The 18282-nt window shown below is 38.4% G+C and overlaps 1 protein-coding gene across 1 annotated transcript in view; it reads right to left on the bottom strand.

Annotated features, from left to right (window-relative positions):
- Positions 1-3994: 3994 nt before the first annotated feature.
- Positions 3995-18282, bottom strand: part of dpep1 (dipeptidase 1) — a 49351-nt gene continuing 35063 nt past the window's right edge. The window contains exons 3-10 of the mRNA XM_066648011.1: positions 10245-10377; positions 9631-9781; positions 8132-8201; positions 7078-7254; positions 5761-5845; positions 5285-5360; positions 4396-4531; positions 3995-4180 (exon numbers count right to left, since the gene is read on the bottom strand). Of these exons, the coding sequence (XP_066504108.1) occupies positions 3995-4180; positions 4396-4531; positions 5285-5360; positions 5761-5845; positions 7078-7254; positions 8132-8201; positions 9631-9781; positions 10245-10377 (1014 nt within the window). The remainder of the gene's footprint in view (positions 4181-4395; positions 4532-5284; positions 5361-5760; positions 5846-7077; positions 7255-8131; positions 8202-9630; positions 9782-10244; positions 10378-18282) is intronic.

Here is an 18282-nt window from a genome sequence, read left to right as displayed (position 1 = left end):
TCATCAGGCTCCTCCATTCAAGGTGAATAAATAAATGAGGGTTAAAATATATGTTAATAAAGAATGCCAAGATGGTGATACTCTAAATTATTGTAACAGGCCTGATTTAAAACATACTCATGCTACAGGGGTAAGGAGGTCTTATGTCCTTTACTTATAGTTCAGGATATACTGTTTCCTGAGAGACAATACATATATGGTTACACAAGATTTTACAAAGAGGGGCATTCATATTTTTACCCGTAAGTAAGATACATGAACTTAAACCAACAGTAGAGGGAGAGGTCTGAGTGAATCGATGAATACACCAGTTAATGCACTAGTACAGCACTGTTCAAATGTCACAGACTCTCCACTTACTTAACTGGAAGTCCATATGTTACACACATTATATTTGGCACATCACATTGTACAAAGTAATCAGGAAACAAGACACTGTTACAGATGTCAGGGTTTTTTCTATAGCAACATAGAATGTTCTCTTATTCTATATAAGGTACAGTGTCCGATTCCAGTGACCAGCTCTCAGAATCCAGCAAATATAGTGCTTTTGAAGCTGGTATGTTGTTCAACCACCATGAGCACACTGGGTGACCACCGATTCAAAATCTGAACAGCCTAAACCAGTATGTACCAGTTTAGACGAGCATTGAATTCTATTGTTTTTAACTTTGGGTTCTTTCTGTGTAAAATGCAGAATATCCGTTGATATCAGCTTCCTATTGTGTTGTGATGCTGTGTTTTTCACAGAGAGAGAGAGAGAGAGAGAGAGAGAGAGAGAGAGAGAGAGATTTGATCATGGCCAAGGCTGCTCAGACGTTTTCGTGAATAAGGTGTGATGTTTGTAGTGGACATTGGAAGAAAATGCAAAACAGTAAACAAATTAGGAAGTAGAAAATTTGAAAGTCAGGTTTGTAAGGTTAGACAGACAGGTTAGACATTTTATTGTGTCCACAAAACTACAGTAAAACATCACAAAACTGGACACAAGCCCAAGGGAGTTGGTGAGCTAATAAACATAAGCGGTGTAACAGCTGCAGCTCTATCAGAAAGTAGCACATTCACACCTGTCAGCACAGTGTCATAGGCGCTCTCATGTTCTGTGGTGCTCTCGTCACTTTTCTGACAGCAGGTGACAAATTTTGCTGTAAAATGCTTTGGTCATCCACTGCTTCCTTTCTTTGCCTATAAACAAATATGTGGTCGGCACTGACAAAGGGCTGTGTTCTAGATCCCACAGAGTGTTTACTCAGAATGAAGGTGATCTTTCAGGGCAGTGTATGGCACAAAGTTTGAAACCATCACTTCAGGGGCACATTTTATAAAGCTGGCTTTCTGTTTAACCAGACAACCTAAGCTCATATATAGCTCAAATTTCAAGTATTCATTCATTCATTGTCTGTAATTGCTTATCAAGTTCAGGGTCATGGTGGGTTCGGCGCCTACTCAAATTCACTGAGGCGGGAAGGCGGGAACACACCCTTTGCAGGGCAACACACACTCACATATTCACACCTATGGACACTTTTGAGTAGCCATTCCACCTGGAGGAAACCCGTCTTAGTCTTTCACAAACACTCTTACTCTGAAATACAACTGTTTTCACTTTCGTAAAATGAAATAGTAACATGAATCTGTGAAATGTTCACACTTTATTTAACTGATTAAAACAAAATAATAAAATAAATCTGGATTGTATTTTACACACTTTCCTGTGCAATATAGGCTTTCTTTTTATGATCTTTCTTACGCGTTCTCCAAGCCTCCACCAGGTGGAGTTGCAGTCTTTGAATAAGCCTCTCTGCAGAAGAAAGCCTATTTTTTGTTTTTTTCATTTATTCATGTTTTTAGTATTATTAAGTATTATTAATAAGTATTATTTTTAATTTGCTAAGTAACAATAAATTAACGTCTCCACATACACACAATTTTAAATATGACACTGTCCTTTCTAGCTTCAGGTATTTGATTAATGTCCTGGGTAATTTTGTTTTGACCAATCATACAAGACAAAAAGTGTGATTGGGATATTTCATTTATAGAAAACCTGTTCAAATTTGTGCTGATTTTGAGTGAAAGCATGACAACCTTCCTTTTACAGAGAACACATCTATAAAGGAGCCGGAAAAGGCCATTGATTTGCGTATCATGTTTCTCTTTTTGCCAAAATCAGTTCACTGTATTTGTTTTATTAAGATTTCTAATCTGGGTCGCCGCTAGAAATGTTGGGCCCCATGAAAGATGCTAGTGGAAGTGAAATTTTCAAGCGCAAGCAAACTAAATTCAAGTCTGCTTTTGACTAGCTCAAGTTTAGCTGTGTATCTGCGTAGCGGTAACGCTCACGTTAGAAAAACTGACAGTTGAACCGAGTCCCGCTCGCGCGGCCAGAATCAGACTGTACCATTCAGTAAAAAAGAGAAGGGTGAAACGACAATATGATAAATAATTCGAGAAAAAGATGTCCTAGCAAATCACACCCATGTTTAATTTAGTTTATTTTAACAGATGAAATGATGTTTTATTTCAAAAGCCTATACAAGGCAATACTATTAAAATAATATTAATAGGCCTCAAAGGGTCCCCTGTTAGTGCCAGGCCCTTAGAATTTTTTATTTTATTTTATTTTATATCTCAGTAAATTCACCTCAAGTAAACATGTTAAATGTTTCATTAACTCATTCGTTAAACTCATCTTATTAAAATAAATAATACCTGTGCCGTTTAGGCCTTTCATGCAGCTTAATACAACCTCCTGTTCTGCAAAGTTGAATTTTCAGTTTGTATTTCTTAGTTTAACACATTGGAAAAAGACTACATGTAAAATATCCAATATACCAAATATTGAATTATTGAAATATTTTCCCATTAGCAAACTGAGCTAATGAAAATGCACAGCAATATGTTCTGTATGACATTCACGTATAACATGTGCACTATATTTACATGAGACTGTGTGACAGTGAAAGAGTTCTGGATACAGTAGACGTAACTGGGGCTCTGTGTGAACGGTGTCCTTCATAATGTTCTGACTGTGCCCACAACTTATAAATGAGTAGTGATTCATTATATTCTTTGATTATATTCTCTGAATTTCGTTCCCCATTAAAGTCACCGGTAAACAAATTGCTCTGTAACAAGCTGGTTATTAGTTGCACTTCCTAAATCTCGACAACCTTTTAATGTCCCAAAATGTAATTGTACCATTTAATTTCTCAGTGTGATGAAGCACATATTGTTGAACATCACAGTGTATATACTGCACTGTCAGTAGGTCATGTAGGTGTCGTTCATACACACTCACACACAATAACATACAAGATGTGAAAGTACAATGTACAACAAGAAACATTCAAATCCCTGCATGTGCAAAAGGAAAAGACACTCAGTGCAAATATAAATGTGGTGAATACGAGACAGATGCTCAAAGGGTAGTGAGATAAGCAAGAAAAGAATCATCCAGGTGTCCTCATACCTTAGGCTGTTTAATGCCCATGACGAGCGGTCTGTGATTTTGTATGACACCGTACAAAAGAGATAATGGGAGATCACTGTATTTATCCACACATTGGTTGGCAATTTGACACAATTTTTAAAAATGCTTTAAAAAATTTTTTATATTGAAATTGGTGTTTGAATTTTCATGACATATAGACCCACATCAGCTGCTCAGAATAAATATCCATCCATCCATCCATTATCTGTAAGCACTTATCCAGTTCAGGGTCGCGGTGGGTCCAGTGCCTACCTGGAATCATTGGGCGCAAGGCGGGAATACACCCTGGAGGGGGCTCAGAATGAATATGTCTTGGTATATTAGTGAATTAATACATTTAAACAAGTTTGGTCTCCTCCATAAAGGCACCATTCTGAGGGTGTGAGGATTTTTTTAACAATTAATATATGACAGGCTCACAGAACTGAGGAAGACTTCTTATATGAAGCCTGTAAGAGCGGCAACATCTTGTTGTTAGAGTGTAATCAAGATGGAGGTAAATTAAAGGAACTTGGCAAACAGTGAGGTCAAGGTCAGAACAGAGGCTAAATGCAGCTGGCTGCGTGCTGTAATCCCTGGAGCACTGGACTTCTCTCGGTAACCATAATCTGTCCTGCAGGAGTTTTGGACCTGTTCCAGAGGAACGGGCTCATCATCTGGAGCCGTGTTTTTCAGTGAGTCTCTCACCTGTATAAAGCAAAACTCTTGTCAGTGTGTAAACATATTATTTGTCATTTAAACCAGAAATCATTTTCATTCAATTAATTTCAGAAGTTTTCTCCAGCGCTTCTCCTTCATGTCATCAAACTGGTAATGATCCTTATATCCATAATTTTACAAACTAAATACTATTCATACAGATTATGTGCAGTAGTGTGTGTGTGTGTGTGTCCTGCCCTGACCGTCTCCACATCTTTAAAGACTCTGAGCAGATTCCTCCCCAGTGCATCTCTGACATCATCATCCGTCCAGTTACGTCTCAGCAGTTCAGCCACAAGGTCCGGATACTTTGAGACATCACCCAGTCCAGTTGGGACCCTGCCAACAACACAGTTCTGAATTAATAATTTTTCTTATATGTGAAATGTCGATATGGACATCCACCAATCTGGTATTTCTGGATTAATACAATTAAGTATATGAATACTATTCCCCTATAATTCATACTGTAATAAATGAGCAGTCGCCATAATACAGGTTAAGTATCTAGAGATTGCTTTTAAAGTCAAAGCACTTCATGTATCTGGCTTGTAACTAACTCATTTGGATTACAGTGAGTACACAACATGGTTCTTGAGAGGCGATAATTATTCATTTCTGTCGTTATAACATGTTGAAATTAAAGGCTACATTTGTTTACAGCTATATACAGTTACACTACAATGACAGAAACACAGTCACGGCCTCTGTTACTCTCTGTAGCATGAATGTTCAGTGATACTCGTATTTCATTTGTTTACATTCACTAAGTGTGTTCTGTAGGGACTGGGCTTCAGTTGGACTATATTTACAGATGGTTCACAAGTAAAATTTATTAAAATGCATTGACAGCATTAAAAGAAAGTACTGTTAAAATGTTATGCTGTTATTGCATTATTAACACAGTAAATGTGAAGCACGTAATTAAGCAGAAGATGGCAGAAGAAATGTAGAATGAGCAGGTGTCAGAATCGCTTGGTTATTTATTTTATTTAAAAGAGGTTTTATAGTCACTGCCTACATCTGTCATTTCTACTTGTGGTGTAATATTACATTGGCTTTTTACAGACATTACTTCTTGTACATTCATACCTGGACACACCATCATAATCCCCACCAAATCCCACTATGCTAGCACCAGCCACTTTCTTGATGTAGTCAAAGTGATCTGTATTGGACAAGGGAAGAGTGATAGTGAAGAGTTAATTAAAACAGTTTTTGTTTTTAAAGGAGCAGTTAATCATTTCTCCAGTGATTCTTCTTAATGTTATGAAAAGTCTATTATATCGACCCATAGGGGCCTGGATGTATCAAGGATTCTAAACTAAAACTGTTTAAACCAAAGGCTGCCACTATGTGTTGGACTCTATGGAGCATAAAGGGTTTCATTCTGCGACTACAAAGCAATATGATTCTTGTCTTGTTTGTTGAACATTTAATTAAAGATAAAATGATTGGAAATACAATAATAAATATTGTAAAAAGAAATATTAAATATTGTGAGCTACATTCTGATGGTAAAAATGACAAATTTCTCACTTAATCTCGGTGTTTATACTTTTACTCACCAGCAACATGTGAAAGGTCTGCTGTGTTACTGCAAGTGACATAGTCATTGTAGAAGTTAACCATTACAATCCCTTTCTTTTCTTTCTAAAACAAAAACATGAGATCAAGTTCAGACACCAGATTTACTGGCATTTAGACAACAGTTCACCAACACTTGCCAGTAAATATTTTGCACCCAAACCACAGAAATGTGGCTTATCATTAAGAGTTTTTTTGAAGAGTTCTTTGATGTTAAACTGAGTCTGAATGTGACCTAAGAGCTACGGTATTCATGGTATTTATCGCATTTACAGGCAAAGCAAGAAATACCTAGTTTTGACTAAGACAAAACCACTGAATTAACTTTTGCACATGATTTCATATAAAATTTAGAATTAGAATTAGTTTATTGGCTGAGATTGCACATAGAGGGATTTATTCTCCACATTTAACCCAATCCGTGCAGTGAAACATACATTTACACACACACTAGTGAACACTAGGGGGCAATAAGCACACATTCCTGGAGCGTGGGCAGCCCTAGCTACAGCGCTCGGGGACCAATTGGGGGTTAGGTGACTTGCTCAAGGGCACTTCAGTCAAGACCTGCTGGCTCTGGGGATCAAACCGGCAACTTTCCAGTTTCAAGACCAGTTCCCTAACCAACAGGCCACAGTGGTTAAAAATCATCGTTATAAACATAATTTTAATTACATTACAATAACAATAGAGCACACTTTTGTGCTCTATGAGGCATTAGATGTAATGTGATGTTTATGTTCATGGTACATTTAGATTATCATAATGAAGACGATAAGTTAAAACTGGGTTGAATGTAGACATGAAACAGAGGGACTTGAGAGGGATTTGACTTGTGTTGGTTGTTCCCCCAATCAAGACATCAGGCATTTCATAGGATTTCTTGCAACCTTCTTAAATTAACAGTGTTTAAATTATGGGACACGCTAACAATCACCAGAGTTACCTTGGCAACCACACAGCAACACCTTAGCAGCCATTTTGGATATTGTAGTATTAATCTTGCACTCTAGCAACCACCATGGAAACCTGAGTTATCTACATGACTCTGTTGGAAACCATATCACTTGGGAAACTATTGGAACCATCTAGCAATGGCTAGCACCACATGGACAAACACTCTGGAAACCAAAGTAATCACCTAGTAAAATCTTAGCAACCATGTAGCAAGACCATAGTAAACACATTGGAAACTATAGAAATACCATAGAGTCAAAACCTTCAAACATCTAGGAACATGCAAACATTCACTGCCTCTGAGATGTGAGAGACTGTGTTGAAAAGAATTTGCATTTTACCACTTTTAACAGGACATTGTCTGGAACATTCCTCTTGTGTTTGCAGACGCCGTAGGCAGAAGAGTGGCTGAAGATGACTGGGGCTTTGGAGATGTCTAGAACTTGGTTCATCACCTGTTCGGACACGTGAGCCAGGTCCACCAGCATGCCCATATGGTTCATCTCCAGAATCAGACGCTGAGGAAATAAAGCCATATGTTCAACAATGAACTCAGACCCAGGTGTGACCTAATGGGTGTCAAACTGACAGTGGTGCACTTGTTTCTCAAAGTTCATAATGGAGTAATGGTTGATTGCAAACAGAACAGAGAATGCTTACTTAAATTCCTCATGTGCTGCAGGTTTATTTACCCCGTTGGCCAAGCCACCGTCACGTTTACATTGATTTATGATGTGAAATGACATGCTAATAGTTAACAATTAAGCTGTAATGTATACAAGTCAGACCTGATAAACATGAGCAACATACTACAAATGTAGTGTATGGCAAGTATCGACCCTTATCACTTGCCTTGACTTATTTAGTCAAAATGGCCCATAAGTATATGACATATTATTTTTATATATAGACTCATAAAGAGAATTTGCGACTCAACAACAATGCAGGACTGGCTACATCATCAGATTATTAAGAGATGATCGAAGAAAAGTCAAGCTCTGCTCTTGCTTCTGATCTATGATCCCAAGTGCCCTGTGTCCTCTGTGAGAACACAACTCAATGTTAGGAGTCTGAAAGGATGAGGAGGTTTATTTTGAAATGGGAATTAAAAAATCAATGAAGCAACTGTTACATTATTACATTAAAGCAACATTTACAACTATAACAGAGGCCAATTCATTAATCACTGACTACACTGAGGGTGTAATGCAGCTAAGCAACATACAAAGCAATGGGCTGAAATGCATGAATTGAAATCTGTGCTCATAAAATAAAAAAATAAAACACTATATTATAAACGAAAGTGTATATTGTCACAAACAAGTGTGAGAATGCCAAAAATATATACATGTAATAAGAGCAGGTGAGAGGTTACACTGAAAGTGGGGGTCTAACCTTTCCAAAGTCACTCAGGCCATTGTGCTCCACAGGATGTGTGCCATCATCCACCAGCCAGTTATCTGCCCTGAGATGAAATATAATGTGAGAATGAAGCTTCCATAGTATTCATTCATTCATTGTGTGTAAACGCTTATTGCGGTGGGTCCTCACCCTGGAGGGGGCTCCAGTCACAAGGCGATTCACACTCACACATTCACTCCCACAATCACACTTATGGTCATAAATAAGTGGCTGAATTGTTTTAAGGTCATAGTACAATACTCGGTGTACATATATGACCACACATTGAATTCAGCTGAACTTTGTGGGGAAACGCAGTTCTCTCTGGTTTGTTTACATTCAGAAAATCAGCGTCATTTAAGGCAGCACGGTATGTTTCAGGAAAGAAAAACAACTGCCGTTTATAGGTGGCTGAAGTGTAATTTGTTTTGAAGTTTTTATTCACTGTTTGAATTACCACAGAAACTCGTTTGTAACTTGAGTTGTTTTTAGTTTTGTAGTAGTTTTGGCGATTCATTTAGCCGTCTCCCGAATTTGGAGACATTTCCACCTTGAATGATCCTTTTTTGTTCTAACCAGTGTGTAAAGCATGTTTGAGCCACTCATGGTTCTGGAAATTAATTGGCTTAGTTTCTGTCTGAAACCAGTTGGTTTGGTCGTTTCACTCTTGTAGCTGCTCATGGAAACCTTGCTTGGGGCTATAAAACATTTTTGTATTTGTGGTCGGCCTGCTGTCACACACTTCTTTTAGAATATGACCAAATGAGCTACAGTTCAAATCTAAATGTTCTTTTTTAATAAACACTAAAGTAGAAATGTAGTTAATGTTAGCTGCAACATAAAGCAAGCAGTTCTCAACAGAAACCTGCTGTATTCACCAAAATAGCAGAAGCAGAAATATTAATCAAATCTTGGGGAAATCTGGGATTACATGATGATCTTTGGGCAGCACAATGATGTCGGACCGGATACGACCCTGAACTCAGTAAGTTGTAATGGACAATGAATGAATGAATGAATGAATTATGTCATATTTGTGGTCATGGATTCATACCTCCTACAGTGGAAACTCCCTACACGTTCTTATAATGCAAAAGTACTTTAGGGGAATTGTGTATGGGAGTTGATTGCAGTAGTGACTACATACATTAGATAACAAAGCTTTGGAGGAAATCTGATCCCTGAGAATTCTATCGTTACTGAAGGCCAAGAGAGGAAATGCATATATGAAGGTGATACGAAAGGTATGGGGTGATACTAAAGAACTCCCCTGAACACAGACTTTATGCTGTGGGGAAAAAACAAACATTAAGAAGACAACAGTCAGCCATCTTTTTGTTGATTCACTTTTTCTCTTTCGCATAATTAAACAACTATTATACTGACACCTAATGACATGGATTCTAACTTATTAATTTTTTTGCACATTCAGAACCTCGCAGACAATGTGCTTCTCTAGTTGATGTCCAGGTGCTAATCTCTGGGTCACTCACCAGGGCGTGTTGCAGCTGTGTGTGAGCGTCAGGTAACGGACCCCCAGCTGGTACATGGTACGTAATGTGCCCATGCTACTGTCAATGGAGTGACCTCCTTCCACCCCAATCAGACTTGCAGTCCTATTCTGACCAAAGGCATCCATTATATCTATATAAGACAAAGACAAGTAATAGAGAAGATAATTTATACCATTTCACGAATGCTTAATCAAGTCAACGGGGAAGGAGTTCAGAGTCTTGCCCTAGGACTTTTATTAGTGTAGCATTATGTTTCCTGCCTGAGCTAAGAATTGAACTCTAGTTCAACGTATAAAGCTGGCAGTGTTATCCACTACAATATATGATCCATCCATCAGTCCATTCATCCAGCAGTGCACTTCATACCCTTCTATTCTGCACTTAAAGTGACCTAAGGCATGGTGACATTAATCTGCTTTTTGTCTGCTACAGAGTGTCCCATTTCATTTTATGTTTTTATATGGCGGTTGTGTAAGTGTGTGTGTGTGCGTGTGTGTGTGCGTGTGTGACTGTACACTAATATCCGCAGTGCATCTCAAAACTGCTGAGTCCACTATATTTTATTTAAATAATGAATCAGAATGATGTGTTACCTTGACTACTGGCAGCAAACATGAAGTCATCTGGATATTTCTGACACATTCGGTGAATAATGTCAATCTGTTCCAAGGTCTGTCTGACTGCGTCTTTATACTGAGTATCACATGGAACATATGCAGCCCAGAACTGCAGGAGAGCAACAGAAGTGTACATCTTACACTCACTGGCCACTTTATTAGAAAGTCCCCACCTTGTAATTTCCCCTCATAGCCCTATAGCATTTGGATGGGCATAATCCTCTTGCAAGCCTTATATTAAATAAGTATTATATTAAAAATGAGATAAAGGTATACATAGTTGTATGCAAATGTTTGTACATGCCTAGGTCAGGTTGCAAATTTTCAATAACATGTAGTGTACATTTCCAAAAGTTAATACAGATCATGTTTTAAAAATGGCCTGTAAAACGCACAGACCATACAGTATTTTATGTGTTTTTTCTTTTTTTTTTATATGTAAATTTACCAATGTGTGTCCCTTGTGTCCAGACAGTACCTGTGCTGCGAGGCGACCCTTTTTGATTTTGGGGATGTTGGTGTGGGTGTCTTTGAGAGTGTACAGATCCACAGAGCTGAGCTGGTTGTTGAATTTCGACCTCAACTGCCATGGCAGGTCATTGTGTCTGTGTGAGTTAATAAATCACAAAATGCATTGGGATCCTGTTATTGTAACCATAACCTTAAAGAGCAAATGATTACTGAAAAAGAGATCTAAACCATGTTATAAACTTATTTTTTCTGAATTTTGTATAAGTAATGTTGGTTACTTGGATGGATATTTAGCCTTGTAATGCACTGCATGTACCTCTTTATAAGGAATAGCTTTGAAAAATATGTATTAGCCCAACTGCCATCAAAAAACTATCATAAAGTAACAACCCAGGCATCAGGCCTTGTACTGGTCCATTTCACAGACAGTGGTTCTTATCACCTCCATTGTGAAGAAATTGAAATGTCTCTAGTTTGGAGCATTTACCATCAAAACAGTCTAAATACATAGTCTACATCTTAGTCCATTATGCAGAAATTCATAATTATAGTCTGTAATCATCACTATAAAGCTATGAAATCTTTCTCACCCATCTATAAGTGGAGTGTCAGCCATCAATGCCAGGGCTTGCTCCCTGTACTCATCTGCTGTGGAGGAGAATACAAAACTCCAGAGGACCAAGCATAGATGCACTTCATGTTTACCACACACTCACAGACCTCAGTCTCTTCACTGCTACTTCTGCTAACCTCTGAAGATGGGTTGTATTTTACACCCTTTGCTCTATTTGAGTTAATGAATAATGCATTTACACAAAACTGCCATGACACTCATAAAGTTACATAGAAAGGCTTCACATTGCCTCATATGGTCTTTTATATGAATAGATAAAAGAGTAATAAATGCAACTGGGAAGATGATGGGACCTTGCATATGGCATTGATGGTCAGAGTTCATTTCAAAACAATCTGCATAGTCCTCCAAATATCTCAGATATGGACCTAACTAGAAATGAAAAATGATTCAGAGAAATCTGATGGCAATTTAAGGAGGCCATCATTCATTAAACACAAGTTAAACTGATGATAATGATGAAGATGATTATGATATTTAAACGTAAGTAGCGCTTTTCTAGACACTGAAAGTGCTTTACATTATTTGAGACATTAGGAAGTTGCCTCAACTACCATCAATATGCTGCACCCACCTGGATGATGCGAAGGCAGTCATTCCATGCAGCATATTCATGCACATCAGCTATTTGGTACAGAAAAACTAGAGGTAATGAGTATGGCCTCACATAAATATATAAACGATCAGTCAGTTCTAGGTTACAGCTGAAACATTTGCTGTTATATATTAGCCATTCATTTACTGGTATAATGCTAATTTCTTGTAGTGACTCTGTGCTTCCGGTGTTATGTTAGATGCAAGCCACCATGTTTATCATGTTCATAACAACTAAAACATCCTAAAACCCAGTAGGTGTGCAAATATCATCTGTATTTTAATTGGTTTTCCAGTATCTTTTGCCGTAAGCAACTAGCTTCTATCGCATGTATTACTTGTCAAGTACTACTCGTCAAGTACTTGTCATAGTACAATACTTGATATTTACAGTGGCACAGCAGGTATCGCAGTCACACAGCTCCAGGGACCTGGAGGTTGTGGGTTCAAGTCCCGCTCAGGGTGACTGTCTGTGAGGAGTGTGGTGTGTTCTCCCTGTGTCTGCGTGGGTTTCCTCTGGATGACTGTCTGTGAGCAATGTGGTGTGTTCTCCCTGTGTCTCCATGGGTTTCCTCTGGATGATTGTCTGTGAGGAGTGTGGTGTGTTCTCCCTGTATTTGCGTGGGTTTCCTCCGGGTGACTATCTGTGAGTAGTGTGGTGTGTTCTCCCTGTGCCTATGTAGCCTTTGTGCCGTGACTGTCTGTGCAGTTTATCTTCCTTAGACCAAGATCAGTCCATACTGCCATTTCAGACTTGTTTTTAAAATCATGTCTCTTACTTTACCTCAGTGACTGGAAGACAGAAATGCAACAAAGAAATAACAACAGAAATATCAACGGGTTTCACTGATTCAGACATCAACACTAACATCTTAATCTAATAAGACTTTATAGAGAAAAGTACAGTGGCTCAGAGAGTGAAAACAGTGTGTCTGCGTGGGTTTCCTCTGGATGACTGTCTGTGAGCAATGTGGTGTGTTCTCCCTGTGTCTCCATGGGTTTCCTCTGGATGACTGTCTGTGAGGAGTGTGGTGTGTTCTCCCTGTGTTCGAGTGGGTTTCCTCCGGGTGACTATCTGTGAGGATTGTGGTGTGTTCTCTCTGTGTCTGCATGGGTTTCCTCCGGGTGACTGTCTGTGAGTAGTGTGGAGTGTTCTCCCTGTGTCTGCATGGGTTTCCTCCGGGTGACTGTCTGTGAGAAGTGTGGTGTGTTCTCCCTGTGTCCGCGTTGGTTTCCTCCAGGTGCTCCGGTTTCCTCCCATGGTCCAAAAACACACGTTGGTAGGTGGATTGGCAACTCAAAAGTGTTAGTGTGTGTGTTGCCCTGTGATGGACTGATGTCCCCTCCAGGGTTAATTCCAGGTAGCCTCCGGACTCACCACAACCCTGAACTGGATAAGCGGTTACAGACAATGAATGAAGGATATATTATATTTCACTTTTCTGAAAGCCTGGAAGCACAGTGGCTCTGCAGATACTGTCACTGTCACACAGCTCCAGAGTCCTGTGGTTTTTGTAAGTGGTTTCCAGGTTCCAGTGTGGGGATAAGTGCAGTAGCAAGAACAAGCCAAAAATCATGTTTTTGTAAGTTATTGAGCCAAATGCTAAAACTAATTATAAGACTGCTGTAAGATTGTATGAGTGATTTAAAATAAGTTTTTGAAATGGTAGTTGAACCTGCAGTATTGAGCATGTTGGTCTTTCTCCATTCATAGAGATAGGAGCCTGGTCTTATGGGACTGGAAAATTCTGCGTTTGAGTGGTCCTCTTACCCTGGAAGAAATTGAAATATTACCTGTGAATCTTGTCATTATGTTTGTTTTCATATTTTAAGATTTGATTTTTTTTAGTAACTGAAAAGCTCTTATTTGACAATTAATTATGAATCAGGTTTGTAGGATGTTTTGTATGGTCGTTTGATCTTCAGACATGTATCCAAACAGACAGAAGTCATATTTAATAGTTAGCCACCCATACAACCTTCCAATGAGAACCCTCTGGGCCTTTGGAATGATGGATGCAGATTGAGCAGACTATCCTATAAGGAATTTGTCATAATCCCATAAGGGCATTTTTCCCTATTTTCACTGAGCTATGACACTAATGGCATAGGTTTAATAATCAGAGTCTCTGTTAAATCAGACATCTCCCAAATACAGATTTTAGATTGTTTCATAGGAATAAAATGACAGTGATGTACTGTATTTTTTTACAGAATTTTTGAATACAGTAGTATTAGTAGTAGAGCTGAAACTAAGTCTGATATGTAAGGCACATCATAAACAGCTGATTATCTGCACAGATAAGACATCTTCCATCAGATAACAGAGATCATACTTGGGCTGTTAAAGCTTTCACACATCCAGATCTTAATCAATGAAGCACTTATGAGGCCAGACTCTTCTCACTTCACATCAAATAAAGACATGCACAAAGAACATTTGAAGCAAATGAGGCTGAAAATAAATGTTATAAACAACACATCTAAGGTTTTAATAGTCTGTGGTATTATACCTTAACGTTCTTCAATTATACACCATTTTACTAATCTGTGTGTGTGTGCATAAAAAGGTGTACAACAATCTGTAAAATAATGAAATAATAGCAGTAAAGGAAACTGGAATGTGTGTGTTTGTGTGTGTATACACTGTACATTTATATAAATTCTGTCTCTTTTACTGCCATTACTTCTTTATTTTACTGATTGTTTTACATTGCTGTCCTCAGTGTGTGTCATTTACTACAATATATGACTTGAGATACTTGTCCTGTCTGTAATAAAAAGCAATAAAAAAAGAGTTTCAAAAATGTGTGACTGCTTTTAGACCAAAGGTTTAACTTACATTCTGGATTACAGTCATTAAATATTATAGTGGTCAGGTCAGAACACTTCACGACCTGTTTTTTTTTTTACATAATCTGAAAACATCTGTTTGTGTGAAACGTTGGTGATGAATGAACCAATAGAAAAGTTCCAAAATGACTTTATTGAACTCCTCACAGATAATGACTGGAGGTGAGGGTCAAATGAAGGAGCTCTGGAGCTGTGGCAGCGACAACATGTCAATCAGTTTGAATATGGGGTCAGAGTGGGATATTCATATTGCTTTGTAAGCTTTTTGCTCAGAGTATTTGCTGCATTTTAGACACCATTGTTGTACAAAGACACATCATTTCACACCTCAGTTTAACTAATCACACTATCGGATCGAAAGTGAAGAAAAACAATCGATGTCTTTTTCCTGTTTTTCAACTTCTCATTTCTGACTGACAGGTTATCAGTACTCTGTAATTATCACTGGAAGTCTAAATCTTTTCAGAGATAACATACCACTTCTAAACTGGTTTGTCTGACATATAGAACAGCTCACATGCCATTATAATTGTCTTTGAGGAAAGACTGGACCTGTATCTGTGTGTGTTTGTTGTATTTCCACATTCTTTCACCCCCCCCCCCCTCCAAATTCCCTAATATTGAGGTAAAATGAAATTACAGATACATTTTCACAGTCCTCATGCCCTAGAAATTCTAATTAAAATCACTTGCTTAATTAAGACTTGATCACATCAAATGAGGTGGTTGGATTTTACACATTTATTAATCAGAAATTGTCCAGGTGATGATTATTACCTTTTAAAATTCCAAAGAATCATAAATACATAAGCTTTCATTCATCTTAACCTTTTAATTTGATGATTTGATGGAAGTAAGATTTAACTCTATCCCAGTAAACAAGGAAAGTCCCTGGACGTTCAAAATAGGTCTAAAAGTAGTCTGTCCGTCAAGGACATATTTTAAACGTCAGTGGACGTCCAAAATGCGTTTTATACAAATAATTTATTTCGGGACCAATTAATAACGTCAATGGACATCCAAAATACGTCTAAAAGTCGTCTTTTCAATGTCTGTGTTTGGACGTCTTTTCAGCTTTCATTTTCAACCTGAAGAGATCGTTGATTAGACGGCAGTCATTACGTTATTTCAACGTTGAATCAACGGCCAAATGTTTACTGGGAAGTAATTTCGGAGTGTTTCTACTGGTTCATTCATCATTAAACTGTATCAGAAAATGTAGTACACTAATAATCGACAAAAAACGACACATGTTTTCCCTTTGGACAGTTACGATATGTTTCTTCTGTTTATGGAATATGGTCTCTTTTAAGTCCTTGTCTGATATTCAGCATGCTCAGATTTCACATGACCTATGTAGCCTTTGTGCCGCGACTGTCTGTGCAGTTTATGTTCCTTAGACCAAGATCAGTCCATACTGCAATTTCAGACTTGTTTTTAAAATCATGTCTCTTACTTTACCTCAGTGACTGGAAGACAGAAATGCAACAAAGAAATAACAACAGAAATATCAACGGGTTTCACTGATTCAGACATCAACACTAACATCTTAATCTAATAAGACTTTATAGAGAACAGTACAGTGGCTCAGAGAGTGAAAACAGTACAGTATTGGGTAGGCCTATATAAAAACAAGGTCCCAGAGACCATATTTCTGTCCCTCTACTTTTAGATGTTCGAGGTATTAACATTTCCGCTACAGGTTTATAATCCTCTCCTCAGGGGACATTTTCTCCAATGATTTTACTTCATATTATGAAACCATTACACTGACATCTAGTGGCATATATATGTCACAGATTTTAAACGTGTAGGTGACCCTTTCTATGGAGCAACCCTGTTATTCCCTCTGTTATCAGTGATATTATTACTCATTCAAAACGTACAACCTGCTCTTTTGATCCCCTCCCCTCCTCAATTAGACATTCACATAGTACCTACCACACTTTCTTCCTACCTGCAGCCACTTCCTTTCCCGCTCCGGGTGACTGTCTGTGAGGAGTTGGTGTGTTCTCCCCGTGTCCGCGTGGGTTTCCTCCGGGTGCTCCGGTTTGCTCCCACAGTCCAAAAACACACGTTGGTAGGTGGATTGGCGACTCAAAAGTGTCTGTGAGTGAATGTGTGTGTGTGTGTGTGTGTCTCTGTTGCCCTGTGAAGGACTGGCGCCCCCTTCAGGGTGTATTCTTGCCTTGCGCCCAATGCCTCCAGGTAGGCTCTGGACCCACCGCAACCCTGAACTGGATAAGCGCTTACAGATAATGAATGAATGAATGAAAAGTAAGTAATAAGGTAGAAGTTTGGTGATGATTTTTTTTTGCGCCAAATTTGCATTACCACACTCATCTACTACTAGAGATTTTGGGAACTTGCAGAGTGACACAGGCAAAGGAAATCAGTTAAATCCTGGTGAAGAAAAATGTTGAGTAAATAAGCCTTTAATGATTCCCCTGATTTAAGTGCTGTAAATGTTTGCATTCAAATGGGGTTAAAGGTTTTTGCAGTTATTTTAAACACTATCCAGGGCAGTTGGTAGCTGTCTCACTCACTAAAGTAAAGACTCCAGTAGAAGTCCTCAACCTGTAACAATGCATCCTTCCTTCATTGAAATTCTGGGAACACCTCTAAAAAGAGTTATACCCAATAAATGGGATACTCAGTGCATAGCTCAATAGCTGTCCACTCGTCCTGCTCCTGGAGTCCCATATAAACACAAACGTTCTCCTACTCCCTTATCCAGACTGATAACCAGGAGTTTTTAAACTGCAAGGTAAACAATTGAGTCAGTATACTTCCCTGTCGTGGGAAACAATTTTATTACTTTGTGTTTGTGGACAAATATTCTTAAATGATGATTAGTTAAAATTAGCATTTATAACTACATACCCATTGTGTGAAATCTTGTAACTTATATGCATTTACATGAATGACTAACCAGCATTTACACATGTAATTAAACATTTTTTGATCCTGCATGACTAACTATATGGCATGATAACTAACGTGATATTTACACATTCTTAATTCTTAAACGTCTAATCTTGAACAGATGTGCACTCCAGGCTTTTAGCACACTGACATTAATCACAGTGTTGGCTCAGGAGGGCTGAAGTGTAGGGGCATGCTGTTGACCCTGAAAGTGCATTTCTAACTCCCTAAATTTTGGGTACGGGAGAGGAGTCTTGGGAAGAAAAGGCCCATTGTCAGCCTGGCCATAACGAATGTCTTCGGGGTCACGGAATGCACTTGAAACTTGCACGTGAAGAGCTGAGTACTAACACGTGAAATTATGCATATTAATATACGCTAATCAGTCAGAAACGCCTCACCAGCAGGGTATACGTCATATGGGGTATAACTGTCAGAGTCAGATCTTGGAGAGGTCAGAGCTTTACTTGGGAGGGGCATTACACTCTTTTCGATGTATAGTTCTCCTGGATCCAGTATTGTTAAATAAATACTTTG

Source organism: Hoplias malabaricus, chromosome 16 (genome assembly GCF_029633855.1).
Source record: "Hoplias malabaricus isolate fHopMal1 chromosome 16, fHopMal1.hap1, whole genome shotgun sequence".
Lineage (NCBI taxonomy): Eukaryota > Metazoa > Chordata > Actinopteri > Characiformes > Erythrinidae > Hoplias > Hoplias malabaricus.
Note: the sequence above shows the minus strand (reverse complement) of the source record. Positions and strands in the feature narration are given on the sequence as shown.